The sequence below is a fragment of the Saimiri boliviensis genome, chromosome X (assembly GCF_048565385.1).
Source record: "Saimiri boliviensis isolate mSaiBol1 chromosome X, mSaiBol1.pri, whole genome shotgun sequence".
In the NCBI taxonomy this organism is placed as follows: domain Eukaryota; kingdom Metazoa; phylum Chordata; class Mammalia; order Primates; family Cebidae; genus Saimiri; species Saimiri boliviensis.
This window is the reverse complement of record NC_133470.1, coordinates 111,902,027-111,919,324: the sequence shown is the minus strand read 5'-3', so window position 1 is coordinate 111,919,324 and position 17,298 is coordinate 111,902,027. Positions and strand designations below refer to the sequence as shown.

General features: G+C 44.5%; 2 protein-coding genes across 2 annotated transcripts; one reads left to right on the top strand and one right to left on the bottom strand.

The window, feature by feature from the left end:
* Window positions 1-8,871: 8,871 nt before the first annotated feature.
* Window positions 8,872-10,641, bottom strand: LOC120361830 (testis-expressed protein 13D-like). The gene has a single exon (XM_039463997.1). It carries the CDS (start codon window positions 10,639-10,641, stop codon window positions 8,872-8,874), a length of 1,770 nt encoding a protein of 589 aa, XP_039319931.1.
* Window positions 10,642-13,228: 2,587 nt separating this feature from the next.
* On the top strand, window positions 13,229-14,998 carry TEX13D (TEX13 family member D). Its single transcript, XM_039463996.1, has one exon. The coding sequence runs from the start codon at window positions 13,229-13,231 to the stop codon at window positions 14,996-14,998; it is 1,770 nt and encodes a 589-aa protein (XP_039319930.1).
* The last annotated feature ends 2,300 nt before the right edge of the window (window positions 14,999-17,298 follow it).

Below are 17,298 nucleotides of genomic sequence, written 5' to 3'. Positions count from 1 at the left end.
CAGTAATGTTGCATTTCTCTTTGTCTGTAGTGACATCTCCCTGTGACTCTACTCTTCTTTCACTTTTAAGGACATTGGGCCCACCTGGACAATACAAGATAGCCTCCCTATCTGCTGATTAGCAATCTTTAAAATCTGCAATCGTAATTTTCCCTTTCCATATAACCTAACGTGTTCACGTTACGTTCCAAGGATTAAGACATCTCTGGGGACCATTATTCTGTCTGTCATACTCAGAGATAACCAAGACAAATGGACCTTGACTTTAAAACAGATTATTGGAGTATAACATATAAATTGTGCTCAAATCTTAGCTGTACAGCTTGATGAATTTTCACATAAATATATAGTTTAATTTGTAAATATACACCTGCGTAACCACAACTCAGACCAAGAAATGAAATATATCCAGTACCTCAGAAGCCTTTTATATGCTCCTTCTCAGTCACTATCCACCCCCCAGGGGTAACCACTATTCTGTCTTCTATCACTGTATCAGTTACCTATTAGAAAGCATTCCAAAAACTTGGTGGCTTAAAATGATAACCCCCTTTTTTTTTTGGCTTTTAATTCTGTGGGTCAGAATTATAGGCTTGGATCAGCAAGGCAGTTCATCTGCTGGTCTCACCTGAGGCCACGTAGGTGACTGCAGTCATCTGGCAGCTTGACTAGGGCTAGATGGTCTAACATGGTCTTATGCATATGACTGTGGTTGGTGCTGGCTATCAGCTGGGCCTCTCTCCCTCCATTTGGGTGCTTAATCCTCAGAGGGTAGAGTGGGTTGCTTTACTTGACAATCTCAGGGCAGCAAGAGGACAAGAGCAGAATGCTCAGAAGTTGTACAGTGTCATCCCTGCTGCATTCTACTGGTCAAGTCACAAGGCCATTTCAGATTCTAGAGGTGGGGAATAAACTTGATGGCAGGAGCTGCAGAAAAGCTTGTGGTTATTTAAAAAAAAAATCCACCTCATTTACTGCTATGGCTTGAATGGGTACCTCCAAAATCATGTGTTGGAAACTTAATCCCCAATGCAACATTATTGGAAGGTGGGGCTTAATGGGAGGTGTTTAAGTCATGAGGGCTTCACTTTCATGATTGAATTAATGCCAATTATAAAAGGGCTTGAGGCATAGAGTTTAATCTCTTGCTCTCTCTTGTCATGTGATGCCTTCTGCCATGTTATAATGCAGCAAAAAGGTCCTCATCAGAAGCTGGCAACTTGATTATTCGTTTCTCAGCCTCTAGAATTGTAAAAAATACATTTTCATTCTTTGCAAATTACCCAGTCTCACATATTCTGTTATAGCAGCCCAAAACAGACTAAGATAATTACCATATGTGTTGCCTGTTCTTGAATGTCATATAAATGCAGCATACTGTAAGTACTGTTATATCTAGCTTCTTTTGCTTAACATTATGTATGTGAGATTCAACCGTACTTTTGTATGTGACAGTAGTTTTTTTTTTTATTGCTGCTTGTCATATTCAGTTGTATGAAAATATGACTATCCATTCTACCATTGATAAATATTTGACTTGTTTCCAGTTTGTGGCTATTATAAATAATTCTGCTATTAAGATTCTTGTGCATGTCTTTTGAAGGGCATATGTACTCAGTTATCTTGAGTATGTAATCTTAGGTATATATCTAGAAGTAGAATTGCTAAGTCAGAGGGTAGGTTAATAAGCTACAACCACTTAAGAAACTATTTGACAATATAGTCAAATAGTTTTCTAAGTCAAATAGTTTTCTTAAGTGGTTGTGCTATTGTACACACCAGTCAGCAATGTATGAGTTTTGTTTGTGCCACATCCTTGCCATCACTTGATGTTGTCAGTCTTTTAAATTTCAACCATTCTGATAGAATTTTAATGATATTGTTTTCACTTGCATTTCTCTAGTGACTGATGTTGAACGTATTTTCACATGTTTAATGGCCATTTGGCTATGTTTTGTGATGTGCTTATTCAAGTAATTTTGTGAAATGCCATTTTAAAAACTGAGTTACTTGTCTTTTTCTTGTTGATTTGTAGGAGGTGTTCTTTCTAGAGTCTATATATGAGTCTGTTATTGTATATATGTATCACAAGTAGCTTGTCTTTTCCTTGTGTCTTTTGGTTAGCTGAAGTTCTTAATTTGAACAAAGTCCAATTTATCAATATTTTCTTCTATGGTAACAGTTTTTTGTATTCTGTTTCGAAATCTTTATTCCAGTGGACCTTGATTTTAAGAGTTTTATAGCTATAACTGTTATGTTTAAGTCTTTGGTCCATTTTAAGTTTAGTTTTTTTAATATAGTATGAAGTACGGGGTCCAAATTTATTCTCTGGTATTGATGTTTCAGCAGCATTTGTTGAAAAGACTGTTTTTTCCCTATTGAATTGTCTTGGAAGAAGGCAAGTCTTTTTCTGTCCCTTTAGTAGGAGTTTCTATTTCGAGGATATCAACTATCTTTTTGTTGGATCATCTTTGTTCTACATATATATGTGTTACTTTCTAATTACTTTAATCTCATGGACATTACTTTTTGCATTTACTGTAATTATCTCAAGTTTTAGTTTATGCCATAATATGATTTTCAGTAATATCTATTCTGGTTTATTGTTATCTTTGATATATTTAATAGATCTGTTAAGGTGCCTTTTTTTCTCATTTTTTTCTTAGTTCTGCAGTCTCCCCTTTCTGCTTTTTCTGTTGTTATATTATTTGTCTTTGAGCCCTTGGTTCATTAAATTAATATTCTTGTTAAGTTCTTTTATAATACAACAAAATATTTCTATTCTTTGAATTGTTATTTTTATAGTCTAGATTCTTTTTCCACAATATTTGTTTTCATTTTTGCAGGGTTAACTTGGTTATGCCTAATGTGAAAAGCTTCACTTAGCTCTTCCATTTGCTCTGACAGAGTTTAGGTACATTCTCCTTGGCAACTTTCCCATCTTATCTGAGGTAATTTTGTTTTTCCCTAAGACTAAGAATTTGGAAACTGAGTGCTGCTTTCAATTTGCCTTTAGACCTTCTGCTTTCTGGTAATGGTGAATAAGTTTATTCAGACTACTTCTCCTACTGAAAGCAGCAAAAAATGCTGGATATATTATTAATGTTGGCTTATCAAAAGCACTGAAGGTTGACAATATAGTAAGAAGTTACCATGTCAAAAATGAAGAAAATGTGGCAGAGAGCAAGGAAGCTCACCATTATTAACATGCAATATAGACTTTAAGGTAAAATAATTACTAGAGGTAAAGTTATTACTATGTTTGAAATTTTTATAAAAATAAATGTTTTGATTCTCCAGAGATACATATTAAATTTTTTTATGTTCCCAATAATATAACTTCAAAGTATAAAAGCAAACACTGAGAGTACAAGGAGAATTAAACAAACCCACAGTCATAATGGTAGATTTCAGTATATTTCTTTCAGTAATTGACAATATAGGCAGAAAAAACAGATGTATACCACCAGCGGTGTACAGTGTTGTTGACTGCAACTGTTGCTAATGGTGATAATACTGGAAATAACCGAAATGCACATTCAAAGAGTGAGCAGCAATTAAAATGAATGAACTAAACTACAGTTATAACACAGGAAGATGTGGAAGACATGTAAAGTGAACAATGCAAATTTGAAAAAAGTTGTGATTGTTTACCACAAAGGTAATACTACATATTGTTTATAGATAAATACATATCTATAAAAACATACACAGGAAGATATATGGCTTGGGTTACTTTTGGAGATGGAAGGAGCAAGGGAGGAAAGGAGAAAATGTGATGGAGAAGGACTTCAGTTGTATCACTAACATCAAATTTCTTTAAATAAAAAGTTCTAAACCAAGTATGACAAAGTGCTCAAAACAGTGTTAAGTCCACCACTTCTTAGCTGTGTGATCTTGGGCAAATTACTTATGCTTAACCTTTATGAGCCCCAGTGTATGTCTGTAAAATGGGTTGCTAATTTTACCTTTAATACATGGAGTTTTTCTGAGGATTAAATGAGGTAAAGGCATTTTTTTTTGTGTAATAACCCCATAGTAAACACTCTCTAAATCATGGCTATTATGATGGGCAAGAAAGTGTCAAAAGCGTCCATTCAGATTTGAGTCAGTAAAGGCAGATGTGAAAATGTACAGTCCCAAGAGAGATGACATATGGCACTTTAGAATAGAAGCACCTCTGGTGAGGGTACAGGGCTCCGAGTTTGCCCTTGGGTAGACAGCAGGGCTGAATTTTTTTTTATTGTTCTGCTCTATTGGGTGCAGGGTCTGTCTCCTCTGAAGCGTATGTGTGTGTGTGTCGAGGGGGTTATGTTTATTATGAGAGTGGGTGATGAGGGCCTTTACCTCGCACAAGGTACTGTGTGATCTGGATTCTTCCAAATTCAAATCCCAAATTTCTAAAGAATGGTGGGCTGGGCACAGTGGCTCACACTTGTAATCCCAGCACTTTGGGAGGACGAGTCGGGCGGATCACCTGAGGTTGGGAGTTCAAGACCAGCCTGACCCACATGGAGAAACCCCATCTCTACCTAAAATACAAAATTAGCCAGGCATGGTGGTGCATGCCTGTAATCCCAGCTACCTTGGAGGCTGGGGCAGGTGAATCACTTGAACCTGGGAGGCAGAGGTTGCAGTGAGCCAAGATCACATCATTGCACTCCAGCCTGGGCAACAAGAGTAAAGCTCTGTCTTGAAAGAAAAAAAAGAAAGAAAGAAAGAAAGAAAGAATGGGGTGGCACCTTTAGAGAGTGGTCTGCTTTCTAGCCACGGCCTTATGGAAAGCAAGATGATAATGGAGTACGGAGTCTAGGCACTGCATGAGTTGGTGACAAAGCCAAATCCTCTTCTTAGCCATGAGTGAATTCTGAAAGAAAAATTGATTTCTTCTGTCAATGGTTTTGGGCCTGTCCTCCTCAGATTAAGAAAATTTTCATAAAATCCTACTGGATCTCACTGTCTAACAGCAATCTGTACTTCACTGCTCAAGGCTCAAGACAGTGTTGGAAAAATGACAAGGATAGCTCAAGTGGCATTTGAAAGATTATGGGGTGGTGTAGAGTTGAGCTTGTCAGTACTATCCTCACCAGTGCAAAATAGATGCTGACTTCACCTCTTCTGGTTTATTCAATCATCAGATATAGCCTACTGGATCTTCAGGTATCCAGTGTTTTTAGAAGTCACCCTCTTGCCATTAGATCAAAACCAGAGTAGTAGTCATTTTATACTCTACTATCGACATATTTATATTAATAATTTTTGTAAGTGACACTATTGATAGGCTATTTCTAAGAACTGCTAAGGCAAAGGGGCCTGTCAGTTTCCTCCAATTCAGGCCCAGTGATTTGTCTTAAAGGTTGTGTCCCCTAGTCTTTCTGTACCAGTCAGTCTGTGCTTATTCTGGGGTAACTAACTGTTCATAGATCTGCAACCTACTTGATTCCTCCCTTTATGTTTTAGCCTCCTACCTTCTGCCCCAACCTTAAGATTCTCAGATCTTTGGGGATCCAGCATCCATTCTCCTTTGTTTCATATTCCTACACTTGGCTGATGAATCATCTGCCCCTGCCCTCCCCTCCAAGAGTGGTGATCCAAGTGTGACTTGCTAGCCAATTAGCTGGCTAGAGCTTAAATGTCCCAGAGTGCCTGCTTTTTGGAGTCCTCCAGGCCACATTAGCATGTAAGCAGACATAAGAGATTGTGTGCATGGGTTTGTTTGTGGTGGGGGTGGGGGTGGGAGGTGTAAATTTGTGAATGGTTCCCGGGAAAATGTTTAATAGGGATGTTACTTACAGATACTAAAGGGCTAACAAAGAGAAAGAAAATACAAAAACCGTTTGTCTACGGAAAATGAATTTATGTCTGTTTACTCTTTATGGCTAATTTCACTACATACACAATAATAACCCTGAATGTTGTCAAGATAGGTCTGATGAAATTCATTGTAAGGTGTATTCACTCACAATGTGCCATTGTGTTCAGCTGTGTTTGCACTTGTGTTGTATGGGCTTCTGCCCATGTGTTCTGCTTACATGGAAAAAAAAAGGGAACGTGATTCTAGTCTTTCTGAGATTAACTGCCTAGCTGCCTCCTTTCTTTTCTTTTGGCATCTCTTGGGTAGCTATATTGAATAGGTCACTGTGGGTACAAAGTACAAGAAAAGAAAGCATATGTAATCAAAGATGTAAATTTCCCTAAAGCAGCATGAAACTTGTTCCTCAGTACTCAGCATATATAGCTTGTATTTACTCTATGTGCCTTTTCTCTATTCTATTTACCACTTTTGATTCCTAGGAGATTAAATCTGCACAAATGTAGATACATAGTAAAACTCTGAACTTTAAAATGTTATTTTCCTTCCTTTATCATCAATGATTATCATTTAAAGTTGTTATGAAGGCTTTGTGACAGAGGTTATACTAAAATTGAAAGTATAAGAACTTACTGAAAATCATGTACAAATTAGCTATGTTTTTAATGTGGTTTCTCAGATTGATTAATTTATGCAATTGAATTGTTCTACCTCTTGTAAACATACATTCACACTTTGCAAACTTGCACACCTGCAAAGTAAAGTGTGGTGGTATTTGTGATATTATCATTGTTTCATCAAGAATGATAACTCAGCCAGGTTACCCTTTAAATCTCACTTTGTAGGCCATTATATATCACCTTCCTGTCTCAATATGGTGGAAATTGATTCCATAAAGGGCTCAAAGGCCAAAAGTACTTTAAACTTAATAATTTAAAAACACACTGGCATTTATGAAGTGTTGTTACATTAATTTGGAAATAGTTTGAAATTGTTATAAAGTTTAACAGTATATGAAAGCACTTCCCCAAAGACAGATGCATCAGTTTGGATACAGTAAAATTTTTGCTTTAGGAAAGTGTGTGTCTTTAAAAAATTGTTTTTCTCTGAATTGAAAATATGACATGAATATTCCCTTATAGCTTTCAGTGTGACCTTTAACCAAGATTATAGAAATCGTGAAAGTCTGTTTTTCTCTTTTTCTTTCCTTTTTCACTATCTTCCATTGCTTTGTTCCCTTCTTTCAGCATTTATAAGCACTACATGTAATAGGAGCCATGGCAGGTGCTAGGAATCCAGGGGTGAAAGGACACAATCTCTGTTCTCAAGGGACCAAGTCTAGCTGAAGAGAAAGAAGAATTAAAAAACTAATTACACAGGACTGGTGGTGTAGTGGTCAGGAAAGACTTCTTGGAGGAGGTGGTGATTGAGCTGGAAGGATGAGTGATAGCTGACAAGGAGATAAAGTTAATCTTACTTATAGCTTTGGGGTATGATAGCTCTCTTTATACAAAAAATGGCAGAGCAGGGAACTTCAGGTCGTTATCCCTCCATAAAAGCATCTAATAGAGCTGGAAAATACTGTCAGAATTAACTTTTGCAGAACTCTGGAATCTAGTCAAAGCTTATAACAACCAGGGGAAAGCTTAATGAATAAAGAAGCTGCTGCCTTGCAGTAAGGGAGCTCTCTGGTGCTTTAAATTGCCTGTCTATCTTTCACCACACACTAGACTGGAGGCAGCCTTGAAAACAGCAGTCTGTACTCCTGGTACAGGATGCCATGTGCCAGATGGTGCAATATGGGCCGTATTCTGAAAGAACTGTGGTTGTGTGTTTTAATCTTTCTGGAAGCTCCCTGAAGGATAGATGTAAGGGCTTACTTCTGTTTTGCCCACCTGACTCTGAATTTGCAGGGATGGGTCAGGTTTCCAGGTGGCATTAACCAAAAGCATTTAAAGGCAAAAGTGTTGGCTGTAGGAGCCTGGGACAAGGGATCGCAGTCAGGACAAGCAATAGATAGACCAAAAGTCCTGGGAAGAAAGAGGCTGAGAAAAAGAGATATGTGGGAGAATGAGGGTTTTAAAAAACTCTAACGTAAATCAGAGAATTGAGAAAGCCTTGTACAAGCCCAAGACTGGACATGCTCAGAAAACGCCGGAAAATACGCTATACTTCTGCTTGTTGCTGACTTTCAGGTTTGCAACATATAAGGAAGTAAAGGCAAAGGCAGCATTATAAATGATCTGGGTAAGCATTGAGGGAGTTTCCCAAAACAGAGTCAATCCTCAAAGAGTGGGAAAGTTTTAAAAATTCTCTCTTTTCTTTAAAAAAAAAAAATTGGGGGGCTGGGTGTGGTGGCTCATGCCTGTAATCCCAGCACTTTGGGACAGGTACAGCTTCTTCAGCAACAAGCAAGTTTGGTGGGGATGAGATACAAAAATAAGACCTCACCTATAAAACCAATGAAGGAAACATGAATACTGCAGTAGTTTCCAGAGGAAAAATAGCATTTTCAGGAAAAGTGTTGTTTCTAAAATTTCTTTCCAAAGGAATAATAGCATTTTCAAAGAAAAGTACCATCCCTAAAATTCAACATAGATTGTAACTCTAAAATCACACAACTACTCCCAGCCACATACAGGGCATTTTCAGGAAAAGGAGTGAAAACAAAAAGGAAAAGAAAAGACTTCGTGACTTCAACTTCTCCAGGGTGTTAACCAATCAGCATCAGCCATCCAGAATCTACCACCTGCAAAACGTAAATGCAATCAGAGGAAATCCCCTATTTAAAGAGCAAATATGATACTCAAAATTAGTCCATCTCTGTTCAAGTAAATGAATAAAATAAGAATATAAATTTTCTTATCTGTATATCCACAATAATTTTTTAAATGGCTAATTTGGGTAATGGGATAATAAATTATTTTAATTTTTAATTTTGTCCATAATTTCGGTTTCAACTTTTCTGTGAAGTAAATAAGCTATATTTTAATCAGAAGGGGGTCTTAGGAAATTAGTTTCTCTTTGGAGTGTGTCCATTCTTACTTACCTTTCTGAAATCAGTGAGTTTGTCCTCCACTCTCAAATGGCACATGGATGTTCTTGCATTTATAGCAGACCGGACGCCATGAAAAATTCATGGCTTTACATGGGCATTTCCAGCTCGCTGGAATTGGCAATGAGGCACACTTCTCCTGTTGCTGGGATCCTGAGACTTGATTCACTTTTGGTTGCTTGGCCTTCTGCTCCTCAGGCTGCTGCTGCTTTTTTGGGCTTTCTCTGACACCATGGCTCCTGCTGTCCCCCAGGGGAGTGTCCTGGGGCCTCTCTGGACCTTCTTCTGGTTTGCAGCTCCTGCTGAACACCAGGGTGGCCGTCCCCTGGGCTCCCTCTGGATTTCCGTCCTGGCTGTAGCTTCTGCTGTCTCCCTGGGGGACTGTCCCCTGGGACGTCTCTGGACCTTCTTCCTTGATATGACTTTCGCTGCCCCCCAGGGGGACAGTCCCCCAGGGCTTCTTCTGACCTTCTGGTTTGCTTCTTCTGATAACCACCAGGGTGGCCATCCTCTGGGCCCCCTCTGAACTTCCTTCCTGGCTGTAGCTTCCACTGTCTCCCCTGGGGACAGTCCCCTGGGGCCTCTCTGGACCTTCTGGTTTGTGGCTCCTTCTAAACACCAGGGTGGGCCTCGTCTGGGCCCTCTTTGGACCTTCTTTCTGATTCTGTGTCTTTTTGGGCCCCTGGGGTCTTTCTGTACCTTTTTCCTGCAAGTGGCTTCCGTGGCTCCACAGTGGGGCTGTCCCCTGGGGCCTCTCTGAATCTTCTTCTTGGTTTTGGCACCCACTGTCCCCAGGGAGGGGCATTCCTTGGGACCTCTCTGAATCTTCTCCCTGGCTGTGGCTTCTGCTGTCTCCTAAAGGGAATGACCCCTGTAGGATCTCAGAACCTTCCTCCTGGATGCAGCTTCTCTGGTACCACAGAGGGGCCACCTCCTCCTGGAAGTCCACTGCAGGCCACTGGCAAGGTGGGTGGATCTCAGGAGGAGGCATCTGAAGTGGGACTGCTGCTGCTTCTGCTCCCATGTCTACAGCAGGTGGTACACCTGGCAAGAATGGGACTTCCATTGAAAATGGTGGCGGGCACGGGAATGGATCTGGCACTGGCACTGGCAGAGGAGACTGCATGGCCTCGGCCCAGGGACTCAGGGGTTCTGGCACACAAAGAACATCTGTCAGGGTTGGCGTCTGGGCATTAGCATGTGGCCCCATGGCCACTTTCCCTCTCTGCTGCTCTGTAGCCAGGGGCCATGCCACAGCCCCATGCTGCTCTGTTTGCGGCCCAGCCATTATTTCATGGGCCAGTGGAGCAGCCTGGGGAAACCTCTCAACCTGGAGAAGCCTCCCGTACAGCCCATCACGCTCATTCAGCGCCTGCTGCAAAGCGGACTGCGTGAAGCGCAGCTGCGTTGCCGCCGCCTCACGCTCCAGGCGCAGCTGCTCCAGCTGGGAGGTCAGAGCCCAGGAGGCCGCCTGGCGCTCCTCCACATGCCCTTGCAGCTGCCGAACCTGGCACAGCAGCTGCTCCCGCTGCCTCACGGCCGCTCGCACACTCAAAGCCAACGCGCTCCAAGTGCAGGCCCTCTTAACGGACCGCGGCACGTTCGGGTCGGCCACAATGGCCCGAAGCTGGTCCTCTACCTCGTTCCACGGCCGCGAGCGGAAGGCCACGTAAAAGGCTGGGCCGCCCCCATTCATGTGGACTTCATCATTAATGAATCTGATCACATCATTGTGGCGGAACCCGCTGGCGTGGTCTCCAAAATTCACTGCCATGGCGGCTGCGGCCTAGTCAAGTAGCTGCCTCACGAGCGTTGCCTCGGCTGCGGCCGCCGCTTCCAGTACAGGCTGCAGCCGCCAACCAGTCCGTCCCTCCCCTGTCCTCTCAGTCTTACTATAGTCCTTGCTCAGTCCTGGCCTCCTCCTCGGCCTCCTTCCTCCCTCACTCCCTTGTTCTCACAAAGAGTGAAGCAGGACCCCCTCGCCACACCAAACCAGACGAGCGACTCTGCGACACACCACAGAGAGAAGCTGAATCATGCCGCAAGGCCTGCTGGGACCCGGAAGGCTTGCTGGAACCAGCTTCCGTTGGCGCCGCACGCCCCACAGGGAACATGGGTGTATGCAGACTGCAGTGACCCAACAGAAACGACCCGGATGGCCTGCTGGAACCAGCCTCCGTTGGCGCCGCGCTCCCCACAGGGAACATGGGTGTACTGCAGACTGCAGTGACCCAACAGAAACGACCCAGAAGGCCTGCTGGAACCAGCCTCCTTGGCGCCGCGCTCCCCACAGGGAACATGGGTGTACTGCAGACTGCAGTGACCCAACAGAAACTTTGTTTCCAAGAGCTTAGAGAGGATAATATTCAGCATCATGGAATGAATTCCTAGCCAGGTGATGGAGTTGGATAGTTGTATACATGGATGCTGTTCTTTTCTTTTTCTTTCTTTCTTTCTTTTTTGAGATGGAGTCTCATTCTGTCGCCCAGGCTGGAGTGCCATGGTGCAATCTTGGCTCACTGCAGCCTCAGCCTCCTGAGTAGCTGGGAATACATGTACATGCCACCATTGCCCGGCTAATTTTGTATTTTTAGTAGAGACAGGGTGTCACCATATTGGCCAAGCTGGTCTCAAGCTCCCCTGACCTCAAGTGATCTACCTGCCTTGGCCTCCCAAAGTGCTGGGATTATAGGCATGAGCCACTGTGCCCAGCCAGAAAAGACAATATCCAGTATCATGGAATGAATTCCTAGCCAGGTGACCGAGCTGGATAGGTATATACATGGGAGCTTGTCTCAGCTCCATCTCTTGTAATCTCAGTTATGACTTCAGACATTCCATGGAGTCAGTCATACTATCTGCACACTTCCCTTAGCTCCTGAACAGATGAACTTAGAATCCCTGTCATCAAGAAAAGCAAGTAAATGACGCATGATGTCCTTGTACATTCACTCCCATCTTTATCTGGTCAACTCTGATCTGAGAGGGTATCTCTTTTTCCTTTTGAACAAATCCTCCTCTATGATCTGGATCTTCCCTACGAGAAATGCTAAAGGGAGTCCTCCAAGCTGCACTAGACAGTAACTAGAATTTAAACAAAAAGCACATTGTAAAGGTATCAATGTAGGTTAAAAAAAAATTAATGTATTTTTGGCTTATAACTTCTCTATTTTTTTTTTTCCAGACAGAATTTCACGCTTGTTACCCAGGCCGGAGTGCAGTGTTTGATCTCTGCTCATGGCAACCTCCGCCTCCCAAGATCAAGCAATTCTCCTGCCTCAGCCTCCTGAGTAGCTGAGATTACAGGTGCCCGCCACCATGCCTGCCACCATGCCTTGGCCTCCCAAAGTGCTGAGATTACAGGCATGAGCCACCACACCCAGCCATAATTTATCTTTTTTAACAAGAGATTTAACAGACAGCTGCATAACACAATATAAATCTATGTTAATGGACACTTTGGGAGGCCAAGGCAGGTAGATCACTTGAGGTCAGGGGAGCTTGAGACCAGCTTGGCCAATATGGTGACACCCTGTCTCTACTAAAAATACAAAATTAGCCGGGCAATGGTGGCATGTACATGTATTCCCAGCTACTCAGGAGGCTGAGGCTGCAGTGAGCCAAGATTGCACCATGGCACTCCAGCCTGGGCGACAGAATGAGACTCCATCTCAAAAAAGAAAGAAAGAAAGAAAAAGAAAAGAACAGCATCCATGTATACAACTATCCAACTCCATCACCTGGCTAGGAATTCATTCCATGATGCTGAATATTATCCTCTCTAAGCTCTTGGAAACAAAGTTTCTGTTGGGTCACTGCAGTCTGCAGTACACCCATGTTCCCTGTGGGGAGCGCGGCGCCAAGGAGGCTGGTTCCAGCAGGCCTTCTGGGTCGTTTCTGTTGGGTCACTGCAGTCTGCAGTACACCCATGTTCCCTGTGGGGAGCGCGGCGCCAACGGAGGCTGGTTCCAGCAGGCCATCCGGGTCGTTTCTGTTGGGTCACTGCAGTCTGCATACACCCATGTTCCCTGTGGGGCGTGCGGCGCCAACGGAAGCTGGTTCCAGCAAGCCTTCCGGGTCCCAGCAGGCCTTGCGGCATGATTCAGCTTCTCTCTGTGGTGTGTCGCAGAGTCGCTCGTCTGGTTTGGTGTGGCGAGGGGGTCCTGCTTCACTCTTTGTGAGAACAAGGGAGTGAGGGAGGAAGGAGGCCGAGGAGGAGGCCAGGACTGAGCAAGGACTATAGTAAGACTGAGAGGACAGGGGAGGGACGGACTGGTTGGCGGCTGCAGCCTGTACTGGAAGCGGCGGCCGCAGCCGAGGCAACGCTCGTGAGGCAGCTACTTGACTAGGCCGCAGCCGCCATGGCAGTGAATTTTGGAGACCACGCCAGCGGGTTCCGCCACAATGATGTGATCAGATTCATTAATGATGAAGTCCACATGAATGGGGGCGGCCCAGCCTTTTACGTGGCCTTCCGCTCGCGGCCGTGGAACGAGGTAGAGGACCAGCTTCGGGCCATTGTGGCCGACCCGAACGTGCCGCGGTCCGTTAAGAGGGCCTGCACTTGGAGCGCGTTGGCTTTGAGTGTGCGAGCGGCCGTGAGGCAGCGGGAGCAGCTGCTGTGCCAGGTTCGGCAGCTGCAAGGGCATGTGGAGGAGCGCCAGGCGGCCTCCTGGGCTCTGACCTCCCAGCTGGAGCAGCTGCGCCTGGAGCGTGAGGCGGCGGCAACGCAGCTGCGCTTCACGCAGTCCGCTTTGCAGCAGGCGCTGAATGAGCGTGATGGGCTGTACGGGAGGCTTCTCCAGGTTGAGAGGTTTCCCCAGGCTGCTCCACTGGCCCATGAAATAATGGCTGGGCCGCAAACAGAGCAGCATGGGGCTGTGGCATGGCCCCTGGCTACAGAGCAGCAGAGAGGGAAAGTGGCCATGGGGCCACATGCTAATGCCCAGACGCCAACCCTGACAGATGTTCTTTGTGTGCCAGAACCCCTGAGTCCCTGGGCCGAGGCCATGCAGTCTCCTCTGCCAGTGCCAGTGCCAGATCCATTCCCGTGCCCGCCACCATTTTCAATGGAAGTCCCATTCTTGCCAGGTGTACCACCTGCTGTAGACATGGGAGCAGAAGCAGCAGCAGTCCCACTTCAGATGCCTCCTCCTGAGATCCACCCACCTTGCCAGTGGCCTGCAGTGGACTTCCAGGAGGAGGTGGCCCCTCTGTGGTACCAGAGAAGCTGCATCCAGGAGGAAGGTTCTGAGATCCTACAGGGGTCATTCCCTTTAGGAGACAGCAGAAGCCACAGCCAGGGAGAAGATTCAGAGAGGTCCCAAGGAATGCCCCTCCCTGGGGACAGTGGGTGCCAAAACCAAGAAGAAGATTCAGAGAGGCCCCAGGGGACAGCCCCACTGTGGAGCCACGGAAGCCACTTGCAGGAAAAAGGTACAGAAAGACCCCAGGGGCCCAAAAAGACACAGAATCAGAAAGAAGGTCCAAAGAGGGCCCAGACGAGGCCCACCCTGGTGTTTAGAAGGAGCCACAAACCAGAAGGTCCAGAGAGGCCCCAGGGGACTGTCCCCAGGGGAGACAGTGGAAGCTACAGCCAGGAAGGAAGTTCAGAGGGGGCCCAGAGGATGGCCACCCTGGTGGTTATCAGAAGAAGCAAACCAGAAGGTCAGAAGAAGCCCTGGGGGACTGTCCCCCTGGGGGGCAGCGAAAGTCATATCAAGGAAGAAGGTCCAGAGACGTCCCAGGGGACAGTCCCCCAGGGAGACAGCAGAAGCTACAGCCAGGACGGAAATCCAGAGGGAGCCCAGGGGACGGCCACCCTGGTGTTCAGCAGGAGCTGCAAACCAGAAGAAGGTCCAGAGAGGCCCCAGGACACTCCCCTGGGGGACAGCAGGAGCCATGGTGTCAGAGAAAGCCCAAAAAAGCAGCAGCAGCCTGAGGAGCAGAAGGCCAAGCAACCAAAAGTGAATCAAGTCTCAGGATCCCAGCAACAGGAGAAGTGTGCCTCATTGCCAATTCCAGCGAGCTGGAAATGCCCATGTAAAGCCATGAATTTTTCATGGCGTCCGGTCTGCTATAAATGCAAGAACATCCATGTGCCATTTGAGAGTGGAGGACAAACTCACTGATTTCAGAAAGGTAAGTAAGAATGGACACACTCCAAAGAGAAACTAATTTCCTAAGACCCCCTTCTGATTAAAATATAGCTTATTTACTTCACAGAAAAGTTGAAACCGAAATTATGGACAAAATTAAAAATTAAAATAATTTATTATCCCATTACCCAAATTAGCCATTTAAAAAATTATTGTGGATATACAGATAAGAAAATTTATATTCTTATTTTATTCATTTACTTGAACAGAGATGGACTAATTTTGAGTATCATATTTGCTCTTTAAATAGGGGATTTCCTCTGATTGCATTTACGTTTTGCAGGTGGTAGATTCTGGATGGCTGATGCTGATTGGTTAACACCCTGGAGAAGAGATTCTGGATGGCTGATGCTGATTGGTTAACACCCTGGAGAAGTTGGAGTCACGAAGTCTTTTCTTTTCCTTTTTGTTTCACTCCTTTTCCTGAAAATGCCCTGTATGTGGCTGGGAGTAGTTGCCTGATTTTAGAGTTAGAAGCTATGTTGAATTTTAGGGATGGTACTTTTCTTTGAAAATGCTATTATTCCTTTGGAAAGAAATTTTAGAAACAACACTTTTCCTTGAAAATGCTATTTTTCCTCTGGAAACTACTGCAGTGTTCATGTTTTCTTCATTGGTTTTATAGGTGAGGTCTTATTTTTGTATCTCATCCCCACCAAACTTGCTTGTTGCTGAAGAAGCTGAACCTGTCCCCTTAGAAGATCTTCCAAGGCCAAAAGAAATAGCACCTCACTTCTGATGGACGCACACCTCAGTGAGACTGACGGTAGACTAACAGCTGCAGTGGAGAGGAGGGAGAGGAAATCAGAGAAGAAGCGATGGTTTGACATTCATTAGGGGGAAAAGGAAGAGCAGAATTGTTTTGTTAGGATTGAATTTTTCCATTGGGGCAAGGAATTAACTTAGAAGAGTTTGTGGGGGTTGTAGTGTTAAATTTTATAGATAATAGCAATTTTGATAAATTTCATTTAGTTTATTAAATAGTTATTGTCTAGTATGTATTAGGAGCTAGACTTATATGTTATTATTTGGTGCACATGTTATTTTTTGGTGCACACATCATAATCCTTATTGCTGAGTGGTTAGAAGATAGGAGAGAGCATAATTTGGGATACAAATTGTATCAGGGGTGTCTTCTTTGCCTTGCATGTAGTGTAGCCTTGGGAAAAACCAATTTAAATAACAACTAGATCCATTTTTTGCAGTTTTGTGAGCAATGTGAAAGAGACTTTCACTAATGGCCTTGAGGAACCAAACTGCTAGTCTCATTGATTTGCAGGTGAGACAAGCAGTGGCAAAGTTCAGGAAAGTGGCCTTACAGAAGTGCAGGCAGAGATTTTCTGATTGTCTGCTGATTTCCTCCTTTGAGAGGGATAGCTGTTTTCCTGGTTGCCCACCAGCCTGCTTGAGAGACCGTTGGGGTATTTTGGGGAGAGTTCACTACATACTCCAGGCCTCAGCCTCAGACTGCCCCCATTCCAGATCCCTTTCTAGTCAGTAGTGGATGAAGAACAAAATGGAGTTCAAGGACAGACAGACAGACATAAGGGGCACTGGGCTATGGATGGTGTTTCTCTTGGGAGGACTAATTGGGTTAAAAATACAATTGGACTGGGGCGAGCACTCTTGGGAATGCCCCTGGACCCCTCCTTTTTTGTGTGTTCTTTATAGGCTCCCCCAAGGCCTCTGGTGCAAGGCGAGGAGGGACCCAGGGTGGAGCTCAGGAGTGGTTGGTTAGATCTGCCTTCGGTCCAAGCTAAAGACGTTACAAGTTTTCCCATGAAATCCTGCCCAGCTCATCAAGATCAACCTTTGCCAGGGTTTTTCTGATCCTACCTGGTAATAAAGGGTGTGTACTTGATTCCTGTGTCTTCTGCGTAATGTGTGTCTCAGGGCAAGTTTTCTTAGAGTTGGAAGCTTAAATCTGCATCTTTCCTCCCTACTACTGCAGTTCAATCTCATTTACTACTGGAGGGACCTTCCTCTTATGAGAAATTACCCAAGAAGGACCTTCAATCTATCGTGATTGTCCTTTCTACCCTCACTGTCCAGGTCCACATAGTCCCTTGAAGGTGAGCATGTCTTCTGCTCCAGGGTGGTGGGACATGAGGGGTGAGTTGGGGAGGGTGCTTCTGCCTAGGCTGAGAGCTCTGGTGCCTGGGGTCCAACCTCCTGTATACCAAGAAGTCATTTTCCTGAGATCCTCTCTCTCCGAGGTCCCCTGATGTCCAGTGAACAGAAATTTCCCTCCTGCATTTTTCTTCCAAATCACT